Source organism: Centruroides sculpturatus, unplaced genomic scaffold, assembly GCF_000671375.1.
Source record: "Centruroides sculpturatus isolate CEXI.00-Female unplaced genomic scaffold, Cexi_2.0 scaffold205, whole genome shotgun sequence".
Classification (NCBI taxonomy): domain Eukaryota; kingdom Metazoa; phylum Arthropoda; class Arachnida; order Scorpiones; family Buthidae; genus Centruroides; species Centruroides sculpturatus.
Genome location: NW_019384391.1, coordinates 11,604 through 36,102, shown reverse-complemented (window position 1 = coordinate 36,102; position 24,499 = coordinate 11,604). Strand labels below are relative to the sequence as shown.

Sequence of the window (24,499 nt, the reverse complement as noted above, 5' to 3'; positions counted from 1 at the left end):
ACCTTGTCACCAGCATCACAGCACGTTGCAGAGCGTGCATTGCTGTCTGTGGTGATCACACACCCTACTAAGAATCATGTCCTGCTTTTTTGTAATGTCCAAGGGCCCATCAGAAATCGCGGTGACTTTAGTGTAATTATTTTCGTTGAATAAAAGTGTCATTTCTGTTTGTCTCATTGCATATTTCTGTCAGTTATTTTCCATACTATACTGTAGCAGTTCTTTCTATATATGGGTCAAGTTTCATCGAGCTATGCTACTTGGCAGTGACACAACATGTGAACATTATTTTCATCCTTAAGTTTTGCACACCAGTGTATATGTTCCTGATGATAAGCTGAAATGCTTATAAGTATTTATAAGTAATATAGTTGTTTTTAGCTCTCCAAGAAAGTAGTGTATAGCTAAATTTTGATAGTTGGAGATGATTGTAAACTTAATTATGTTAGTTATGTTAATACAATTTTAAAAAAATCATCTTTGTGTATTACAAAATATCCTTATAACAGACAAAAGTATTTCCTCTTATAAAAAAAAAATTTTTATAATGCCTAAAGATGATTTTCTTAATTGTATTCAACTTTTGTAGTTTATTTTCATTTAGGAATAATTTTTTATAATAGCAACAGTTTCATTAACACATTATAATTATGCATCAGATTTTAAGGAAATTTCATATTTTTCTGAGTCAGACTGATGCAAAGTTCAGAGAGATGTGTTTTGGATCATGTTGAATATAAATGAAAAGTTTTATAAGCCTTATTTTGAATGAAATTTCAAGTTATGTCTTTTTTAAACCAAATTACAGTATAATGCCTTTTTGTTTTTTTTTGGTCATTTTTTGGGGATTTTGTAGCCTTTTCCAACACATTTTGAAATTGTTATGTTTTTATTTAATTTAATTTTTGCCTACCATTGCTGAAACATGACTATAAGGTATTTACTTGACCTCTAGTATCAACTTAAAACAATAGGAGTTTCAGTGCATTTTCAAAAGGAGGACCTATAAGGTCAGCAAGTATAACAGAATCTTTATTCTACTTTCAGGAAATGTTAATTTTATTTTATAAATCTCATATACTTTCAACTGGATACTTTAAAAAGAATAATTGCAATAGATTACTGTGAGACATTTTATAACTATAACATTTTAGAAAAGTGAATCATAAGGAAATGGTCAAATTAGATTGTGATTATTAAATAGGACCATTTTTTCTATGGTAAGTGACTTTCTTTTCAAATTCCAGCACCCCCATTTTCTGATAGCAGCTGAAATCTCACAATTTTGGACAATTTTCACCAAAAGAACAACCAGTCTTCAGTGTGCCATATCACTGTAATGTCATAGAATATGAGTCACTTCTGAAATTTTTTCAGAGGTCCATATCTATGAAATAATGGCATATATTAACCTTAAATTGGATTATTGTAAAATATCTAAAGACAAAAAACCTATTCCAGCAACTATTTTTTAAATTATCTAATGCTAAGGATGGCTATCCGTATAGCCATCCTTAAGATCAAACACTTTTGAATAGAATTCTTTAAAGTTTAAATATTATGTTCTAAACAAGAATTGTTTAAAAACATAAAATTGGTAAATTGAGAATACAAGTAATGTGTACAACACTGACAAAAGTATACAGAATAAAATTAATTAATTAAAAATATAAATATAAATAAAATAAATAAATGCATAAATGAAATATTTTAGTCTTTGGTATCACTGTTCACTGCACTGAGAAGCTACTGATAAACAAGCAGCATCTTTTTGGTTAATGCACAAATTCTTAACACTGTGCTTATATCTGTATATTTTTTCTAGTTTTACCTGCTTGTTATCCCCTATTGTTTTTAAAAGCATAGCTTCAAAGCCACACTTTAAAAACAATAGGGAATCAATAATATTAACATGTGGAATCGATACCGTTATCAAGTGTTGCTAGTGAAGAATGATAACTTATTTGATACTAGTGTTAAGGTATAGAAGTAAAAATTAGATTACATGTATTTTTTTTTTTTTTTGTTTGTTTTTGAACAACATGACTAGTTTTATGAAATATCAAGTTACTGAGAGTCAAGTTTCTGGAATTCTACTGTACTGAAAATAAAAATATTCTCTCCATCAATCCTCAGCACCTAAGTATAAATTTGTGTGCTCCTTGGATTGCATGTTGTAACTAGGGGTTCTGTTTTTCCAAACTTTTTGGATTCTCAAGAATCAGTAAAAATTTTCTTAAAAAAATTGACCATTACTTTTTTGAATTCTTTGAATCTCAAAATTTAAAACACAAATTGATTATTTATAAAAGACTTGAATTAATTAGAAAAAAAAAGGATTCAGAAGAAAGCATACAAAGTAGGAGTAGAAGATAAGAGATTGTCACATATTTACTTTTACTTAATTTTTTAAATACAGTAGATTGTTGTTTATCCGAAAGTCGGTTATCCAAAATAATTCCAGTTAGCAAATTTAAATTTTCGCTAGTGCTGTGGCGCTGCAATCTTTGGCTATATCTTGGGCTACTCCAATATTTTTTTTTGTTGGTGTGTGTGCTTTAGCTGGTAGCACTGGCACTTTTATGTGGTGTTTTCCTGAGGACTATGTGTGGTGCTGAATCGAACATTTTTGATACTACATCAACTTCTAAAGTATATTTTTTGGTTTTTATATTTTTCAATATATTTATTTTGTTTGTACAAAATAAAGAAATAATTTTTAACGATACAATAGCCACGATTATTATTTTAAAAAGTTTACATTAGGCTTAACATCGACGAAAATTCAATGCAAAGCGACACGCAACGGAGAAAAATTTCAACACAGGATAGGTTAATATATTTTTTGTACATAATTGGTTATCCGAAAAATAAGTTATCCGAACAACCCCAGTCCCCAATTGATTCGGATAAACGACGCTCTACTGTATATTAAAATTAATTATATTTGTTTCTACATTTTCTAAATATTTTATTAAAATAACTTCTCAATACATGCAATCTATTGATTTTTTTGACAAATGGGTCCTTTCTTTTGACATGAAAATTCCAGAAAAGACAAAGTTTTTTTCATTTTGCATTGATGTTGGCTTTATGCTAAATAAGAGCATTTTTTGAATACTTTTATGTGAGGTGGATTCATAAATATTTATTTCCTCAGATAATGAACTGAAACCACTCTTAAGTCATTTTGAGTGGCACCAAGCTTTATAAAATCTTTCAATTCCTGAGACAAAATTCATACTTAAAAGTTTTTTCTTTATTCTTATCATTGTGTGTTGAAGTGGGCAGAACAGTATTATTTTTTCTCATTATTATACAATCTATTTGTTATATCCTTTTTTTGTTTTCAACATTGATAATTGTAAAATCAAAATATTGAGCAACTCTGAAAAATGTCCTGTCTTGCAGTATCTAGCCAAGATTTAAATCTTTATGCAAAAATAAACAAACATATCCATCTCATTAGTATGCAAATTTGCTTTTGTCCTAATAAATGGTAATGAGTGGTTAAATCATAAGTACAATGATAATACAATCACAGTTTAAAATTGTACCAACAGCTGTATTAATGACAATGATGTTTAACATTTTGTTTTGTTTATTATGTATCTAAAATTTCAAAAGTATATTACAAATTGAAGTTAAGTAATTAAGATTAAATTGTTGTATTCATAATTCTATTACAAGATCAAAAACAAAAGCCAACAACTGTAAAAGTAGTGTTACCACCTGTCCGGTTTTCACCCAGACAGTCCAGGAATCGACTCACTGTCCGGGTGAACAATCAATTTTTTCCGGGAATATCTTGCGCAACCCATCAACCTTTTTTTTTTTATTTTTTATTTTTTGCTTGTACGACTCGTATTTATACACATCTCCAATATCCAATAGAGCTAAGTCATCTGTAGTTGTTTTTTCTTGATTTAGTGTTACTCCTACCCAAGTCTCCCTAGTCCCTAACTGTAACTGATTTAGAACTGGCATGCACTGCATGTTATTCTTTGCATTGCAAAATGACATTGCACATGTGTCAGGAACTTCTGTTCGAACAAACCTCACCTGCCGTCCGGGTCAGCGATTTTGAAAAGGTGACAACACTATATAAAAGTATTAGTTTATACTTATTATTTTAAGCTTGTGTACCTTTCTAAAAGTTCTCCCTTTGTCCCTGTTGTTTTCTCCCCTAAATTGTTTAATTTTTTTCGTAATTCAGCAACTATTACATTCTTTAAGTCCATGTTTTTAAAAGTAAATTAAAACTTCTCATTCAGTTTCTACTGTTTACTCACTACTGAAAGTGAAGTATACATCAAGCTGACATTAGCACTGCAAGTGACAAGATTTAAACTGTGCACACCCCATAATCTGTTTATAAGAAGTTTTCTGAGATTCATTATATAAAGAATAAAGAACTGTCAGACACTTATCAGCTTTCATGCAGGAATATCTAGTAATATCAATTCAAGCTTACATACAGAAAATGAATGAAAGAGAAGTAAAGGCAAGTCACATGTCAATGCACATTTGGTGATTTTTGGAAAAATCACAATGGCATAAATTAGTGGTGCACAACCCATGGCTCTGGAGGTCGCAAGAAAATTTTTTGGAGTTGCCAAATTCAAAGAAATTTATTTAACAAAATATAAGGCTTTTCTTCAAGTATCAGGTACCAGTAAAATAGTGAAATAAAATTATATTATTTATAAAAACTATAAATTATTTATAAGAACTATATTTTTTATGAAAAAAATGTCTGTATTAGTAATTGATGTACACTCACTCAGCATTAATATATAAATCAAAAAACACAACACCTTAATTTGCTGAGAAAAAATTTAATGTAAAGCAAACGTTTTCAGCCAAATCAATTGGCCATCGTCAGGCTAAGAACATTCGAATATAAATAAAATAGAACAAAAATTTAANTGTGTTGTGACTATACTGTTGCACTGCAAGCTAAATATGCATGTGTCAACACTAATACAGACAAAAAAACACAACACCTTAATTTGCTGAGAAAAAATTTAATGTAAAGCAAACGTTTTCAGCCAAATCAGTTGGCCATCGTCAGGCTAAGAACATTTGAATATAAATAAAATAGAACAAAAATTTAAATACAAATAAAATAAAACGAGCGAAATATATATATATAATTGTATAAAGAATAGTAAAATAAATAAAAATTATTGTTACAAATAACAAAAAATGTATATGAAAAAATAAGCATAGGTTAATTAAATATTAAAACGTTATATAGAAATTCACTGAAATGCACTTTATGCAAAAAACATATTAAAATCGCCGCAATAAATTAAGAGTTGTCCAATCGTTTGATAAAGTATTTCCAGGCCGAAGGCAACCCTTCAGAATCTCTAGAATTGATGCATGAATCATGCAATTTGCAATTCTGAAGGGTTGCCTTCGGCCTGGAAATACTTTATCAAACGATTGGACAACTCTTAATTTATTGCGGCGATTTTAATATGTTTTTTGCATAAAGTGCATTTCAGTGAATTTCTATATAACGTTTTAATATTTAATTAACCTATGCTTATTTTTTCATATACATTTTTTGTTATTTGTAACAATAATTTTTATTTATTTTACTATTCTTTATACAATTATATATATATATTTCGCTCGTTTTATTTTATTTGTATTTAAATTTTTGTTCTATTTTATTTATATTCAAATGTTCTTAGCCTGACGATGGCCAACTGATTTGGCTGAAAACGTTTGCTTTACATTAAATTTTTTCTCAGCAAATTAAGGTGTTGTGTTTTTTGGTCTGTATTAGTGTTGACACATGCATATTTAGCTTGCAGTGCAACAGTATAGTCACAACACAGTAAACATCTACTGTCTATCCATGGTCACTACAAAAAACGTCTACTGTCTCTCCAGGGGTCGTGACAAAATTTTACACAAAATGGAGGGGGATTGGAAATGAAAATAGTTTGTGCACCACTAGCATAAATATCTGCAGCTTACAAAAGACATCTCACATTTTCTGGAAATGCTCTTTGCAAGTTTAGATGAAAGAAAAAGCTGTTTGACAAGTTCATAATTGCAAAATAAAACTGAGAGAAAACCCACATTGTCACAATAACATATACTTTCAAACTGACTTTTAAACACAGAGTACCCATAGGTTATTCACATAAAAATTACTGTATTCCTGGTAATGTAGTTTGAACTATAAATTCTTAAACTGTATAAAAATGACCAACTAAAAACATGGCATTTCATATAATCATAACATAAAATTTATATTGGTTATAAAAGCAGAAAATTATAAAGTTCTACAAACTCTATCTAATGCAAAAAAATTACATGACTTCCAGTTCAGACTGGAAGTTCATATTTAGTTCATCAATTCATCAGTTTCTGGTCCATAAACTTTCAATATCTGGTCTTGATTTTCATCTAGTTCTATTCTTGAGATTAAGGAAAGGCAGACAGACAACAATGAGAATCTATAGGTCTGCAATTTGAAAATAGCTGCCCAATTAAGCATTGCTATTGAAATTGATCTTAAGAAAACCTGTGCAACTATTATAAGAGATTATCTCATCCAATATGTTCAATAGGCAAACAGTGTTTAAGGTTTAAAAAGCTAAAGATAATTTATTAAAAATTTAAATTCATTAATTTTATCATTCTTGTTGTGTTATTAAGCTCTATTAAAGATACAACAATGGAACATAACAGTTCTGAAATCATTGAATCTTAACCCATTGGAGAGCTTGCCGGTGGGAAATTTCTGCACAATTCTGATAATGTCTTTTTGTTTACAGCAGGGGTGTCCAACCTTTTTGTTTCTCTGGGCCGCATTGGAAGAAGTCAAGGAGTTTTGGGCCACAAGCAGTAGCGTAGCGTAAAGGGGCGGCCCGCCCCGAGCGGTACTTTTTAGGGGGAGGCAAAATTTGACAATAAATAATAATAATAATATCTTGTAAGAATTTGAACCATTTTATTTCATATTTTCGTGTACCTATGACTCGGACCTATTGAAATGAGCACGGCAATAGTGTTACCATCCATCCGGATAGTCCGCGAATCGACTCGCCGTCCGAGGATATCATGCGCAACCTGTTGACCTTTTTTTTATTTTTGTTTTTTTGTTTTTTTTTCTTTGCTTGTACGATTTATTCGTATATATATATAATAATATCTTGTAAGAATTTGAACCATTTTATTTCATATTTTCGTGCACCTACGACTCGGACCTATTGAAATGAGCATGGCAATAGTGTTACCATCCATCCGGATAGTCCGCGAATCGACTCGCCGTCCGAGGATATCGTGCGCGACCTGTTGACCTTTTTTTATTTTTGTTTTTTTGTTTTTTTTCTTTGCTTGTACGATTTATTCGTATATATATACACCTTCAATATCCAATAGAGCTAGGTCACTTGCGTTATTCTTATCCAAGTCTCTCTAGTCGCTAACTGTAACTGATTTAGAACCAGCATGCACTGCAAATTATTCTTCGCATTGCAAAATGACATACGCATGCGTCAGGAACTTCTGTTCGAACAAACTTCACCCGCCGTCCGGGTCGGCGATTTTAAAAAAGTGGCAACCCCTAGCACGGAATTTTTCATCACTTATTCTGTGAGGAAACTGAATTTTAGTCTTTTAAATTGAGATACCTAAATAAGGGGACGGCGAAATTTTCCTTTTCCCCGGGCGGCTGACACCCACGCTACGCCACTGGCCACAAGTACAGTACATATATACTTGTGGTCCAATATACAAGTATATTTAAGGATTAACATGTCTAGATTATAATAATAAGTATTAAAACTTTATCAAGAAAAAGGATATTTTAAAAATTACTTCTACAGACACTTTCAATTTTTACTTAGAAATAGATAAATTCATTTATTATAAAAGAGACAAACGGAAATTTATTTGAAAGACACAGACGTTTGTTATATTTGGGTCTCTAATTAATAAAAAGCAACGAAACACCATTTTAAAGTGCATTTTTATTCAACTAATATAAATAATAGGTAGCCCAAAAAGTAGCCAAAGCGCCAAATGATATTTTTTGCATCGAACAAAAAAAGTAGCCACATTTGGCGCAATGTAGCCAAATCTTGCAACGTTGGAAAAAATAGTAAATAATACTGGAGTTGTGAATCAAAGGATTATAGACCCAAGTGCAGGGAAAGGAGAGAAAGGACAAAAGATAAAAAAGTGAGAAAGGTTGGAAAATTAAGGGTCAACAGAAGATCTATTTAACCTTTCTCACTACTACATCTTTTGTTTTTTCTCATCTTTCCCTCCTTTTCCCAAATTTGGGTCTATAATCCTTTGAGTCACAACTCCAGCTTTATTTAGTAATCCTTCCTCATTCACACATTTCCAAGTATTTGAAAATATTTCCTTTCCACTCAAGAATAAAATATGAATAAAGGTTTACCGCTTTGTGAAACTTCTTTTTTGAGTTTATGCCGTTGAAATAAATAAATAATAAAAAAATTAAAACATTTTGTCGGTTTTGTTTACACGTTTATTGGGCCGCATTGGAACTTGCCTTGGGCCGCATGCGGCCCGCGGGCCGCGGGTTGGACACCCCTGGTTTACAGGTTTCTTACTCAAATTTTTGTTTTAAATTCGAACTTTCCCTGATCTCCCCTGACCAACTCTCTACAAATTCTCTGATCCTCACATCCCTTACAGTATGGCACACTGATAAAATAAAACAGCATTTGACTTACTCTGTACATATGCTATTGCTTCTCAACTTTTTAATTAGTTATTTTTTCTAATTAACAGTTATATATTTTAAAAAATTGCCAAATTATTAAAACTAAAAGTAAAACGTTTTATTAAATTAAAATAGTTTATTCTGTTATTAATCCATAACTATAAATCTACATGGCTTTGAAAAGAAGAAAAAAGTAATTTTTCATTTAAAAAATTTTAAATTTGTTGTTCATTGTTTATTGTTCATTAACAAATCTTGTATAATCCACATACAAAGTATATATTTAACAACCAATTATTTATTGTGACTTTATTACAATGCCAAGCTGTAATTTTTAATTATATTCTTACTTTATTTAATTTAAAAAATATATTTTCTGTCTCAAATAATTAGTGTCTTGCCTTGTACTGTATATCATACTTTTCCTGATAACAACAGTCATTCTGGTCATCCATTCAGGAAAAATTTTTTAAATTGAATTCACGTGACTTCTGATCTAGATCAGAATTTCATATATTATATACAGTGGGTAATCAGTTAACAAACAGTTTGGACTGCAAACAAATCAGAAAACAAACACTTTCGTGAAAGATTTTTATGTTTGGACAACAAACACCTCACAGAACAAACACAAGAAAAAGCGATATAAAATAGTGAATACTGATTGGTCTTCCCTTTGTCTCCAGGTGACAATTTGAAACCTTTCAGAGCTCGGGAGACATTGACATTGATGCTCAACCCAATACTGATCGAATAGTATTCCTCCAAACTTTAAAACTCTCCCTTGTAATTCCAGCCTTTTGTTTACCTTTTTGACAGAAATAATTTTTTATAGTCTTTGCAATGCAAGACTGTTAGGCACATGTTAAATTTTGCATTGGTTTTTATTCTCGAAAGGGGAGAGTTTAACTGTCCCATCAGATATTTGTTAACGTTTTAACACCAAATTTTAAATTCTGTCCGAGCCTCACATTTACATATTGTTTTGGTGTGCTAATTGATTTCTGTCCTCTGAATTATGTAAGTGCTTTTCTAAGCTTTTTATTTAAAAAAAATAAAAAGAAACTGATAGTATTATGGAGCCTAAAAAGAGTGGAAAGTCAAAAACTGCAAACAAAGTGTAACAAAATGGAGTAACACAAAACTAGAAATGAAATAGAAGAATAAGAACTCATGCCACCTGACCTGCGATGATCTAAGGCCTTTGTTCGTGAGTCACTAAAGATAAGCAAAAATCCTCAGCTCCATGTTTACCAAGACATTCCATCTTTAAGTATTAACTGTTTGAAATCTTGGAATCCAACCCTTTGGGCAGCTCAAGACATGGCCACATCTGACAGTGACTACATGACATTGTGGAAAAACCGCTGGGAAACAGGAATGGGGCCTCATTTGCATGGTCTGTTCTGTGACAAAGTCCAGGGATTCAACTTACCTCACAATACGTGGACCGTACTAAACCATGTCAGGACGGGCCATGGCAGGTATAGAGACTCTTTGTTCAAATGGAAGAAGGTTCCAAGCCTGGAGAGTGACTGTGGTGCTCCAGTTGAGCACATTGCACGTGAGTGTAGACTGTGGGCTAACCCAGGAGACTGGAGTGACATACTAATGTCCACCTCAGAAACCGTAAAGTGGATAAGCGAGTTAGATCTACAGCTATGAACGCTCTTTATATTCTTGTGTATATGTGCAGTCACATAGTTATAGTTTTATAATTGTTTGATTGTATATAGATTTACTGCTTCTTATTCTTCTATCTGGGAGAGATATCATACCTAACCGACATTAAAAACATTTATTTATTAAAGATTGCATATACTTTCAAAGACATACATACAGCCTTAAAAAAGTTTTGACCAGTAAGGCACAAAATTAAACACAAAATATCCCTCAAACACTTCAACATGTATATAATAGCAAGGTTAAGGCTGAAGTTTGCAATGCATAAATGTGAACTTTGGATGTTCAGTGCTACCTTCATGTAAGCCTAGAAGTATGACGACGACATTTGGAACATCAGTGGAATCATGCTCAATGTTCCAAACACCATTGGTGTCAAACTTCTAGGCTTACAAGAAATTCTAGATGTTGTCAAACTTCTAGGCTTATAGGAAGGCCATGCTGAACGACAGACGTTCACATTTTCGCATCAAAAACTTTGGCTGCAACCTCCCTAATGTCTTCTTCAGGCAAAACAAAACCAAATTTTAGAATGTAGATATAAATTGTAACATTAATGTTAATATGAATTATTACATTAATACAATCAGAATTATCTGCTTACCCAAATGAAATGAATGAGTTAGCCACATTAGTTTGCTATCAATCATTTTTTTAGATTCAACAGCAAGTCCTATAAATAAAAGAAAGAGTCCACAGAAGAAGTCTTATTTCAGGACTTTTATGCAAATTTGTACTACAGAAGCTCAAGAAAGATATCCTCAGATATTTCACAGAAGACATTTTACTCTATAAAAGATACGTGGATGATGTATTCATAATTTGGAGAAATAATCAGTGGGTTCAGGAGTTTTTGAGTGTGATTAACCACAATAGACATAGTTTGAACCTAAAACTAGAACAACAGAGCACTAATTGTCTGCACTTCCTAGATATTGACATCCAGTTTAAGAATGCTGGAATTTATACTAGTGTGTATATCAAACCAACTTATGCTCCTCTGTACATCCCATCATAGTCTAATGACCCTTGCAAGTACAAACTTTCTGCATTCAAAGCACTGGTTAAAAGAGCCTTTTTGTATTGTTCCAATATACAGGACCACTTAAAAGAAAGTGCATGATATAAAATATCCACTATAGATGAGCTCATCAGGAGTTATGAAGAAAAGAAGTTAAGTGTCAAAAAAACATCAATATAATCAATAAATGTTTAGGAATAAATGTTTATAATAGAATAAATGTTTAGGAAGCACTGTAAATGAGCTAGCAAGTTACAAACCAAAGATAGTGTACAGGAGAGCTCATAATATTTACAACTTACTGAGGAATGATAAAGACAAACTAAGGAAAGAAGAACAATCTTGAGTATACAAAGTACCCTATGAAAATCAACAGTTAGGGGTCCAAAAAGATTATGTTAGAATTACAAAAAGAAACCTCATGGTATGACTCAAAGAACATAAGTACAATGTGGAAAAAGGCATAGTAATACAATTTTAATGACAATGTCACAGGTGGAAGACTATTATAAAGTAGGAAGAGACAATTATTATTAAAATGGTACATTCTCCAACCATCGCTATGGATATAGAAAAATAGATATATATATAAGAACAAAATCAAAGAACTGCACCTAAATACAAGGGATGCAAATTCATTACCTTCAGCTTGAAAATACATGATTGAAAAAAGATTAGGACATAAAAACTCCTAAATTATATCTCCCCATAATCATATTTGGTTTTTGTGTTATACTTTCATAGTTTTTATTTTCTGTTTTACTTTTATTTTTACTTTAATTTTTATTTCTATTTTGTCAACATTATAACTGTTAAAATTTATTATTTGGAATAAAAAACAAACACAGCCTACTTAAATGAAAAGTATTGTAAACATGCATATATTGATATAATAGTTTCAATTTCAAATAAAGTCTCATTCATAGTAATATTTAAGATACAAAGCTTCTCATAAGCAACACACACACTAGTTCAATGACCCCACAAAAGGTCAATGAACTAGTGTGTGTGTTGCTTATGAGAAGGTGCATATAGTATGTCAGACCCCAACCTTTATTGTTTTTATTTTAATTTAGTAGTTTATATACCATGATGTATTAATAATGATTTTATTGCTAATTAGAACAATTATTAGCCAATTAACCAATATTTAACAGTTTTATTTGCTTAATGTTCTTAATTTCAATGTATTACAAATTTATTATATTTAATATGTTCAAAACAAGAAAAAAATTGTTTAATGATCAAATCTTTTACATTTTTTTTTATTAAAAAATACTGTAAACACATGATTTTACATTGAAAACTAGAAAAATTAGAAAAATAGAAATGTCAAATTCATTTATTGCAAAATCCAAGATCATAGATTTCCAAAGGTAATGTTTGAAATAATATATTTATCTATAAAAGCCCAAAGTCCAGTAAATCTTAGAAATTACCAGTAAATGCAAACATTTGCCAATTAACTGGCAAAAGTCTGACTAAAATCCCTGATAAAATATCTATATTTCAGGTTTTTACTAAGACATGCTAGTGAATGTCCAGATTTACAATCACTGAAATTCTTTACTACATTTGTTTTGATGAACTGTTTAACATGATGCATGAAGCCCACATTGCTATTTGTCACGGTGGAAGAACTTGGACGGCTATGGAACTGAATCACAAGGATAAGAACATGACTATTAAATCTATTGTTTCTTATTTAAGATTATGTGAACCTTGTCAAAAGAACAAAAACATTGAAAAAAGATATTGTGGTAACCCATCCTACACAATAAAAAGAATTCACAATGCCAGACTGACATAATTGATATGCAAGCCAATCCAGACAATGTATCTAAGTTCATATTGCTATACAGAATCATTTGACAAAATTTGTTATTCAAATCCAAAAGGGTTGAGGAAGTTGCATATTGGCTTGGATATTTTCACAACTTTTGGTGCACCTAATATCCTTTATTCTGACAATGGTAAAAAGATTTGTAAACCAAGTTATGCAATGTTTATGTGACTTGTGGGATAATATAAAGATAGTTAATGAAAAATCAAGGCATAGCCAGTCTCAGAGCAGTTGAACATGCATACTAGGACAACAGAAATATGTTATCAACTTGGATGGAAACAAATAACACTTCAAAATGATCTGAAGACTTGAAGTTTGTGCAAGCAATGAAGAATAGAGCTTATCATGAGGGAATCAAATGTTCAACATATGAAGCTATGTTTGATATTCCAATGAAAATAAGTATTGTTAGCTCAGTTGTTCCACACAATTTAGTAAACAACATAGACACTGAAGATGATTTGGAAACAATGTTAAATGCTGGAAATGGAAGAATGCAGCTAGAATATTGGAGCAGAAAGCTTAAGCTTTGCTCTCAGAGAGCAAAGCTTAAGCATCAGCATGAATATACTAAGACAGCAGACCCACTGTTATCTCCTGAGTTGTGACACGACTTCGATAACTTCTATCAGGATCGAAAAAGTGATGCTGTTTCGAAAGACTTCCAAAGGCCTTAAAATGCAATCAAAGAAAATGAAAATAGTCTCTTGTAACAAAATTCCAATAAAATTATAAAAAACTTTCTATTTAATTATGACCTAGTATTTATTATAACCAGAGCACAACACAGTATTTATGTTGAGGTAGTATGGCTGTATGTTTAGCATCTGGGTTAACAAACTTAGTGGCCAGTAGTCATTAAATTTCTTAACATGAAGACTAAAACTACAAGCTATACAAGTAATGAAAATTCAAATATATTGAAGTAAACAAATAAAATTAAAAAAAAAATTTTTTTAGGTTTATACACTTCTTAATCATAGCTACTTGAAAAACTATTTATATCATTATTAAAAATTACATCTTTTTAAAGTTGTACATTTTTATTTTCTTAACATATGTGTTTTAGTATATTACAAAAAACCAGATACATATGAATACTTTTATCATCTGAGCAACACTGGTGCTATTAGTTTCTCTTCACTCATGATGCTGAGATCTACAATGAACAGATATTTTACTGGTCACATTTTTTGCATCTTTCACTTCACTTAGCAGAATATTATGTTGTTCATTACAGTAGTTAAGTAAGAACTGTTGTCTTTTTTCTTATTCACTAATTCAGTTCTAAATCTTCCCATAGCTGGTTATATATTAGTAAATAACACCAACAAAACTTTCAAAAATATACATACAAAATAGAAGTGTTTAAAGCCCTCACAAAAACAGTATTCACACATTGCAAGAATTAAAACATATTGAAGAAATAGCAATGGCACATGGTTACCCCAGAACCACTAGGATAACTATGTGCCATTGGCCATTGTTCTAGGGTTCTAGTGCAAAGATTAGCAGAGAACTATATTAAGAGAATAAATTATCACACAATTTCCAATCTTAACAGGGGCAATAGTAAAGATTTAGAGCATATAAACCAACATATACTAATTGATTATGACCAGAGATTAAAGGCTTTATACAAAGAAATTGCTACTAATAGAGGGCAGGTGATAACATACAGACAACCCATCCATTTATGTTATTAAGAAACAGTAGAGACACCATTAATAACTACAATGCACCAGGAGTATATAGTTTACCAGTGAGAGATGACAGATTTCACAGAGATCTGATGTAAATTGGTTCAACTAAAAGGTCTTTTAAAAAAAATGGCTGGTGGAACATAAATATGATATATAAAACAAAAGGTATACCACTGCCCTAGCAATATATGCTTCTGAAACAGGTGTGGAAACTAAACTACAGCAGGCCAGTCTCATTAGACACACCTTTCACATTGATCAAATCAAAATTTTGGAAGTTCTTGGAATTTGTAAAGCCAAACTAGAGGAGGAATATATCAATTTTAAGGAGGAGGCAAACATCTTACATGCTTGGCAATCATTTTTTTAATGATTCCAACATCATTAGTAAGAAATAAAAATCAATTACTTCCATTAAGATTTGTAACAAACATATTCATTAAATTTTTATGTTAATTTTTAGTGTTAATGTTAACAGACAGATATGATTTTTATACTTGTTCTAATATTTAATTGTTCCAGCAATTTAAAAAATTTTTAATTTCTCTTTTGGCATTCTAATTATATCAAACATTTTGACCTGAAGCAGATCCTATTAGGATCAAAAGTACTTGTCAGCATATTTATATTAAAGTATATTTGCTGGTATATTTTTGAAGGTTTTGTTGATATTATTCACTAATTCAGTTAAAAGTTCATAAAATCAGCTATGTATTACATCACTCGTTCTGCTGCATTGAAAGCAAGACTTACATAAATACAAAAAATCATATAACAGATAGACTTATTCATCTACACTGCTTATTTCATGCAAAATTCAAATAAAAATCATTACAGTAATACTTTCATTTTCTTAATTTATATTTTTAAGTATATTACAAAACAACAGATACATATGAATACTTTTTTTACCCAAGCCAATTGGTAAATCCGGACATTTACCAGTATCTATCGGTAAAAGCCTGAAATGGTGAATTTTATCAGGAATTTCGAATTTTTACAAGTCAATACTGGTAAATCCATACATTTACCAGTATTTCTAAAATTTACTGGACTTTGGATTTTTACAGTAACATAAAAATACAATCCTATTGAGAACATTATAGTCTTCTTATGAAGAAGATACTTGTATAATATAATTACTAAATAATAAAACAGCATAATTGTATGAATAACAGAATACAGGCTTCCCTGTCAAGCTTTACAACAGCAGCTGAAGAGAGAATTAATTTTTAATCAAATTTATTCTGTTTAATCAAATTACAATTTTCAGCAGAAACTAACTTTGTTATACTTTATTTTTTTTAATTCATTCAATATTATATTTTTAACTGCATCTAGAAATTTCATACAATTACTCATATCTTTTTAGTCAAAATATCTTCTCAATTTGAGGCTTGAAATTATTGCTACAGGATTTAGTAACTTCAATTTAGTTATTCAACTTGCATTTCATTTAGAAATAAAAAAATGCATTTAAAATCAAATATAATGAGGGGAAAAATTACAATTAAAGCTATAATGATGCCACTAAAAACTATTTACTTTTATTTTTCTTTAAGACCAAATTGCATAATTGACTGTTCTGCAACTACCATTCTCATGGCATATGCAACTTTTAACTTGGATTTGATGGCATACCATAAAATATATGTATAACTAAACAATACATAACAATAAATTTAATAAGATTTGTAGTTTTCAATAAGAAACAAAAGTCAAACATGTATTTAGTGCCTCCATTTGTTGATACTAAATTTAATGCAATCCCAAACTAAATTAATTCAAAAAAAATAGCAATTGTATATAATAATGAGGTCTACATACAATTTTGAGTTTGAAAGTGTATTCTTTGGTGATAACAATGCCATTTTCAATATAAAATTGTACATTCATAGATACTGAAATGATTTCTATTTAATATTTATAAAGATCTGTTCACAAATATTTATTGGTGCTTTATGAAATTGATATTTTTTGGAGGGATATCAAGCCTTGACTGTACTTTTAAAATGGAAAATTAAGTTAAGTAATGCAATTAATTTAAAAACATTATATTAAAAAACTTCACAGCATATTAAGAAAAGCCTTTTCTTTCTTTTTTGTAGGTAATCCATTTATATAATTAGATTTTAGAAATAAAATATAGGATAAATTAAGTATAAAAATGTTACTTATAAACTGCTTTTTGCTCAAACTGTTAGTATTTAAAGAAAATAAACGAACATTCATTTCAAAACTGCATATTAAGTCTCTAATAACTAATTGACATTATTAGTCTTTTATTATATAACTATCTGGTTGTGCGTCAACAGGATAATATTCTGATAGCTTGACAAAGGGCAATATACATATGTGAACGTGTTCATTTGATATAAGAAATAATGAACAACATATACTAGGTGCATTTTGTCAATTTTTCTTCTTGAAAATTATCTTATCAAATTTGCAATGATAGAGAAATAGTCACCTGTAATGAATCATGAACATCTCCAGCAATCATATGCAGCTAATGCACATAGCCAAATGCAAGTTTTCAAGTGACACAAGTGCTTCTGAAATGGCCAACAGAGTGCCCAAGATGACACAAAAAAAAAAGGTCACTGTCTCGATCATCCACCCTACTCACTCAATTTTGTTCTGGCTGACTTTAATTTCTTCGCAAAGTAAAAGCAAAGTCAAATCATAAATGGCACATTACGTTGACTCTGAAGAAGCAACATAATGTGGACTTTGACAATATCAAGAACATTAAGAACATTTTGAGCAGCTTCACTTGCAATGAATTTTTGAAAATGTTTGACTGATTAGCTGCATGATTGTTACAAGAAATACCTCAATGCTAAAGGGAAATATGCTGAATAAAAATAAAATTATTTTTGTACGTGCTTTCTTATCACAAAAGTCCAGTTTTGTGTAATCCAGAATCAATTAAATATAAAAGTTTCAACCCAGAAACTTAAATATTTCATTTACTTAATTTTAAATTTTATTATAAAGTAACAAAATAAAAAACAGTAGAGTTGTTAAAGATTCAATTTAAAAAAAAAAAATGTATTTTTTCACATTTATTTCTAATGATTGAAATTATATTATATTAAATTATTCATTCCAGTATAAGTTCTTGCTTTTATTTATTTATTATATTAGCACTGAATGATAGTTTCATTTTATCAGTCAACATGATAAGTAAAGAAAACCGGTTCAACCTAGTTTATATATAATTTTTTAACAAATTATGAATTGTTTTTGTGTGTCATGAAATATTGAGTAAATAAAATAATGCATGCTTATGGAAATGAACTGTACTTTCTATTATTTTAAAATGTAAAATTATTAAATATCTATTTAATAAAGCTATATTGATTTTACTGACTGGTTCACTAACAAATTGTTTGATCAGAAGCTTGCTTCATATAGAAAAATGTAATTTTACAATCAAAAGGGAATATGTCAAGTATTTTACTAAAATCCCAAAATATTTAAAAATTCAAATATTTTATGCATTGTAAAACATCAAAGTTTACTCTACAATGCCTTGTTCAAGTTAGAGAGGATTAAACAAAATATCATCTAAATATCATTATCTACATTTCAAGATTAGAATAAAATGCTTGTTTTTTTTTTGTTGTTCAGTTAAAATAATCAAAGGGGAAGCGCAGGTGGACACTGTCAAAATTGGGTAGGAGGAGAAACTGAGACACACTTCTCTGTATGGCTTCAAGTGTATAAAGCCCTGTAGGAATATATTTACATAATGCTGTGCAAAAAATAAATAATACAGGTAGCTAACATTACTATTAAAAGTAATGTTTTTGGACAGATATCCAACCAATATCAAGCTTCAAACAACTCAATTAACAGATCAGAATGCAGCAAAAATTCTTATGTTAGAATAAAATTTAACATATCAAGACAATTATAGAGTAAAATTTTTATATTATAAACATATACAACAGTTCTTATATTAGAGCAAAGCAAAAACATGATATCAGTTGTTTTACACTATCTCAAGCATTCTTAATATTAAACATTAAAATCCACCAGAATGCATTAACATTTATTAACAACAAACTACTTAAGGATTTTTTTTTCTTTAACATAACAATACTCTTGCAACAAAATTAATTGTTTATGTTTAGTTTTAATTTGTTTACATAAAATACAATTTACTTTTATGTACTTCTATACAGTTATAATTGTAATACCATCAAATTTAATATATACCCTTTAATTATTTATTATTACTCTTATAATTATGTTTTATTATGACATATAACTTTTATATTTTGATTATTTTACTGCAAATTTACTTAAATTTTTCTTTTTGCAATCTGAGAATGATTACAAAACAATGGAGGTCAAGGATTGCATATTTTGTGCTACTTATTCAATGAAATTATTTTAAAATTACATGAAAATTCAATTATAATGAAATTTCATTGAAAATAATTTTAATTTCTGGAATTATTTATAAATAATGTAAATTTTCCATTCCAAAAATTACATAGCTATAATGGATCAATATATATATTGAATAAAATGGAACGTAAAGCCAGAAGTATGTTATCATTTCTTTTACCTTATCCTAAGAGACTTTAAGATCAGTTATTACAATCTGAATGAAAAGAAATTTTGAAAACAGTTATTTGGTATAAACAATATTTGAACAACAGAAAATCTCCAAATATATAAATCTTCATTTATTAACAATATCTTTTATAAACATGCAATTAATAAACAGTAATTCACTATTCATGTCACAGAAAATAGTTAAATTTATAAAATTAAAAAACTAAATAGGTTTTTTTCTAACAAACACTCAGAAAGATAATATTATTATATTAATCTACAGCATTTGTTAATTTAAAATAATCAGTATTAGATAAATGAAATCAGTTTACATATATTTTGTTTGCTTTTTATTACATTTTCATAGCATTAGATAACATTATGTTTACAATCAAAAACAAAGAAATTATAGTCAACATGAATTATAACAAAACGTTAATCTTTGGCAATATTTAAAACTTTTATTTATTTAATTCTGTTAACTGGGCACCAGTCATTTTTACTACTATTTTTAGCAAAATTGATATTTTATTTCATAATTCACACACATTTAATATTACAACAAATATGTTTATACTACACATGTTTATACATCATTGTTTATACATATTAAGGTTTACCTGTAAAAATTGTGAAATTAAACATCGTTTTTTGTCTAAAACTGTATTAAAAATTGAATGGTGCCCAGTTAACGGAAAAGTACCGGAAAAGGTAATAAAAGTTTATATACTTTATCAGGTGTGGTACCAGTTAAAGAACCACTTTGATTTTCATACATCTATTCTAGGAAATGCACCGCAAGTTTGAACAAAACCAAACTTTGTGCTAACTTTCCACCGGTTTGTATACCGGTACAAACCGAATAACTCGTCGGTTTGCACAAAGCACAAACCGACGAGCTATCGTGCCAATTAAAGAAACTAGGCAAAGCCATAAGATCACTTCGAAAACATACCAACACCGATATTTAAGTCATAACCATATTAGATTCGCAGTGTTTACGTACGTATCTTATTTATATTTGTAATTATAGATTTATCTGTAAATCTAACGCTCAAAACTCACCTTTTCTATTATACATTTGAATTATACTTAAACTTAACTGTGTTTTCCCATTCTTTATTATATTTGTGTAGAAGTTACTTTCAGGTCAATCATTTATATACATATACATACGCTTAAAAGTAACTTTTATCTTAATTTGAATGTTGTATAAGGAAGGGAAGTGGATAAACATAGCAAACATTTTCTTTAATGTACTTTTTTTTTGTCAATTATACTCTCATATTGTATATTAATTAAAGCATTAAAGTGATTTAGATCATAAATTTTTAACTATTAAGGTTAATTTAAGCGTATAAAACGACGAAATATTTACTAACCTTAGGACGATCGTAAGGTTTAGCGTTGTGTGTCGTATGCCTTTTGAGTCTAGTCGACATTTTTTTTTTTTTTCTTTTCTCTTTTTCTTCGATGAAAAACAAATCTTATATTCTAAATGACTAAAAATGATTGTTTTTTAACATGATAATATTAAAATATAAACAAATAAACCGTTTCGAGAGTGAATTCGTTACCGATACACAATTTTAATTCACAGTTTTAGGCTTCGCCAAACGAATCGAATCACTTCTACTAAAATGGCGGTCATAGCTAACTTCAATTTGATTGGTCGATTTCAAATATTCTCGATCCCCCTACTTTTTTTTATTGTTATTATTATTTTTTTAAATAAATAATATATATTTTTTTATTAATATTTTTATATAATCTGTTATTTATATATATATTTTTTTTAATTTGTGATTTTATTATTTGAAATATATTTTAGTGTAAAAATCACTGTTGTAATGTCAGAATTCACGTCGATGAATGGGACAAACGGCAAAAACGGAAACAATACGATAAAGAGAAACGGTAAAAACGAACGTGAATTATTTACTGTAATGGATTGCGCAATTGATGTTTTGATAATTTACATTTACATTTTCTTCCTTTTTCATTGTTACTATTATGCGCAATCGAAGTAAATATGTTAGTAACAAATGAATAGAATCATCGCATTCGCATTTGTCCGAATATAATTTTTCAAACTGCTAAAATAATTTTAATTTGTCTCAAGATCCCCGCAATTTTTCCCAGTCGTTCATATAAATTTGCCATTACAGTGCCTCTATGATATTACAATTTCGGAAATTATTTTCAAATTAAATTAAATATATTATATTACTATTAAATATTTTAATTTACTCATGTTTTTACCGATCATCAACGAGTTGGTAATACATTTTCTAAAATTTTTGAAGAGGAGAATAAAGCGAAGCTTCTTCTATGAGGTTACAGATTTGCGTTCGTTCTTAAAATCCGTTCGATAGATTTTGATTAAACTTTGCTATTTTCTATTAATTACCATGCGGAATCCAAAAATGCAATAACAAATGAGGGTCCATGACTTCGTTTTCGAGATATAAAGTCGTTTTACGAGCGCGCGCGAAAGAGCGATATCGCACGAATCTCGCGACTTTGTCATGCGATGTTTCACGGTCGCTAGCACATCTTGTATGGGCTTATAGTATAGAATCGACTTCGTTCTCCAACTATTTATTGCACATATTCATTACATTATCCCGGTGTAACTTACTCGATAAAAATAGAAAAATATTGCACATTATCTTTGCCCGAATCTATCTAAAATTAATAATTGACAAAGTTGGATCTATAAATATAAGTTTTAAGCTAAAGATTTTAAATTTGTATTATTAATTAATTAATAGTTAATAGCTCTATCGTATAACTATCGCATTTTGACTTATATTGTATTCAAAAGAGTGATGATATTCTTTATTGTTATGTATCTAATGATTATAATTGGACTGATGGGAATTAGCTCCCTTGATCGTCTCACAAATGAGGAAGTTTTGAGGACAAGACACACAAAGCATCTGAAAGGCATTGTAGTGAGATACGGACTGTTCATGTCTTTCGCCTGTCAGACCACCGACACCCAAAAACAGCGATAGGAGATGCCACTTGAAGAGCAAAGCAGCTGACGCGAAGACGAACGCTCCAGGAAAATGTCAGGATACTAGGGATTGCATGGAATACTATAGACAAAGTCGCATCCGATAAAATCCGATGAAGACGAACTTGTCGAATGAGCTTCAGATGCGCAGACATAGCTAGGAGAGAGATTAGTAAACATGCCGAATGTTGAAATAGAAAAAAGCCAAGAAATTCCACATCAATTTGAATAATATATCATACGTGTGCTTCTTTCAGTAGCAATATTGACATGAATCAGTTACTGGCCTTAACTGACGTGAGAAATTAAAACATGCCAACAATTGAAGTGTTAAAACATCAAGGAATAGACGGTTAAGGTGACACTTATCGCTTTGGAGGAGTCGGGATTGAATCTGGACGGATCGAAAAACCTTAGGAATTTTTCGGGAATAGTCCGTCCGGATATGTCGGTCTCTTACTACTTGTTTGTTTGTTTTTTTTTTTTTTTTGCACTTTCCGCCCCGTGGACACTAAGACGGCCTCTTTTAGAAAGCCCATTATTGGTTCAGCCAAACCCACAATTGGCGGCTGAGTGGTAAGGGCCGACATATCCGATCGGATCAACCCCCCCAAAAAATTCCTGGAGATTTTTCGACCCCTCCGGATTCGATACTATGTCCCTCAGAGCGGTAGGTTGCCACCTTGACCGCTCAGCCATCTGGCCATGGTCCCTCACTATTTGGCCGTGCCATTGTGGGTCTGCCGAACCCTTAATGGGCTTGCAGACCACCAGTGGTCGAGTGGATAAAACTACTGAACACTGATGATCGTGGGTTTGTGCCTTTCCAACGGGCTGGCCACGTGGCGCTTTCCTGGTTTTCTTTACGTTTGTAACACTTAAATAGGAGCCAGTTTCCCTTAGAAAGTCCTCCCGGGAAGCATTTCCTTTCGGAAGATCGCCCACTTGTTGCTTTGTCGTATACAAATAAACCAAACTTTAATGGGCTTGCTAAAAAGATTCTATTAGTGCCCACAGGACGGAAAGTTTTAAAAACCGCCTAGAAATAACATATAAGATAGACGTAGGGCAATTTGCGGCCCTCCGCGATGTTTTCTACTATCCTCATATTAACAACTAGCAGCTAGGCCCGCGTTGCTCGGGCAAAAGTAACGATAGGGAAGATTAACATTATTACGTTATAGTCGACCTTACCCATTTTCAGAATGCAAGAATTGGGTCCCCCTGTTTCCGAACTGATTAGAGAATTTTTAGATGGTTCTAAAAATATGTTCGATTTCCCGCAAAAACGAAAAATCTGCATCTGCGTCTTGCACGTCGCTTTCTCTTAACAATTTCATTGTTACTTAACACTTCCATTGTTGATGGAAGTGTTAATTAAGCCTTAATCCTGTCCCTTTCCCCCGTGGGAAGGAATTTCGAAAAATCCCTTCTTAGTGTGCGTTTTCGTGACGTACCCTAACTGTGTATCAAATTTCAACTTTCAACTCCTAACCGTTTGGGCTCTGCGCTTATTATTATTATTATTATTATCATCAACCCGTCTCGATTATATATATAGATAATGCACTTTCCTCTTGATTACTTATCGCAGCATCGATCCATTTTTGAAAGTTCATTATTACTTATAGGCCTAAGCCCAGCTTACAGCAATAAAAATAATCATATTATGTATTCTAATCTGATACATAAACATTACACTTTGTGTTTTAAATATAAAAAAAATGTGAATTTTGAAATTAAAAAAAAAAAAAATTGTACTCTATAAAATACATTTATTGCAGGGTGTATCTATCTTCATATTACGGATGATATGTACTGTACTGTACTGTACATAAAGGCTATCACAGTCTTTCGTGTCCAAAAGGAATATTATATCATAACTGTTACACAAATGACAAATTGTTTTCGTCATAAAATGTATAGTAAT

At 30.4% G+C, this 24,499-nt stretch overlaps 1 protein-coding gene across 1 annotated transcript in view; it reads right to left on the bottom strand.

Annotated features, from left to right (window-relative positions):
- LOC111618240 (nuclear pore complex protein Nup153-like) overlaps nucleotides 1-21,216 on the bottom strand; it is a 96,650-nt gene extending 75,434 nt beyond the window's left edge. The window contains exons 1-3 of the mRNA XM_023359723.1: nucleotides 21,125-21,216; nucleotides 20,930-21,049; nucleotides 4,751-4,756 (exon numbers count right to left, since the gene is read on the bottom strand). Of these exons, the coding sequence (XP_023215491.1) occupies nucleotides 4,751-4,756; nucleotides 20,930-20,989 (66 nt within the window). The 5' untranslated portion in view covers nucleotides 20,990-21,049; nucleotides 21,125-21,216. The remainder of the gene's footprint in view (nucleotides 1-4,750; nucleotides 4,757-20,929; nucleotides 21,050-21,124) is intronic.
- Nucleotides 21,217-24,499: the final 3,283 nt, after the last annotated feature.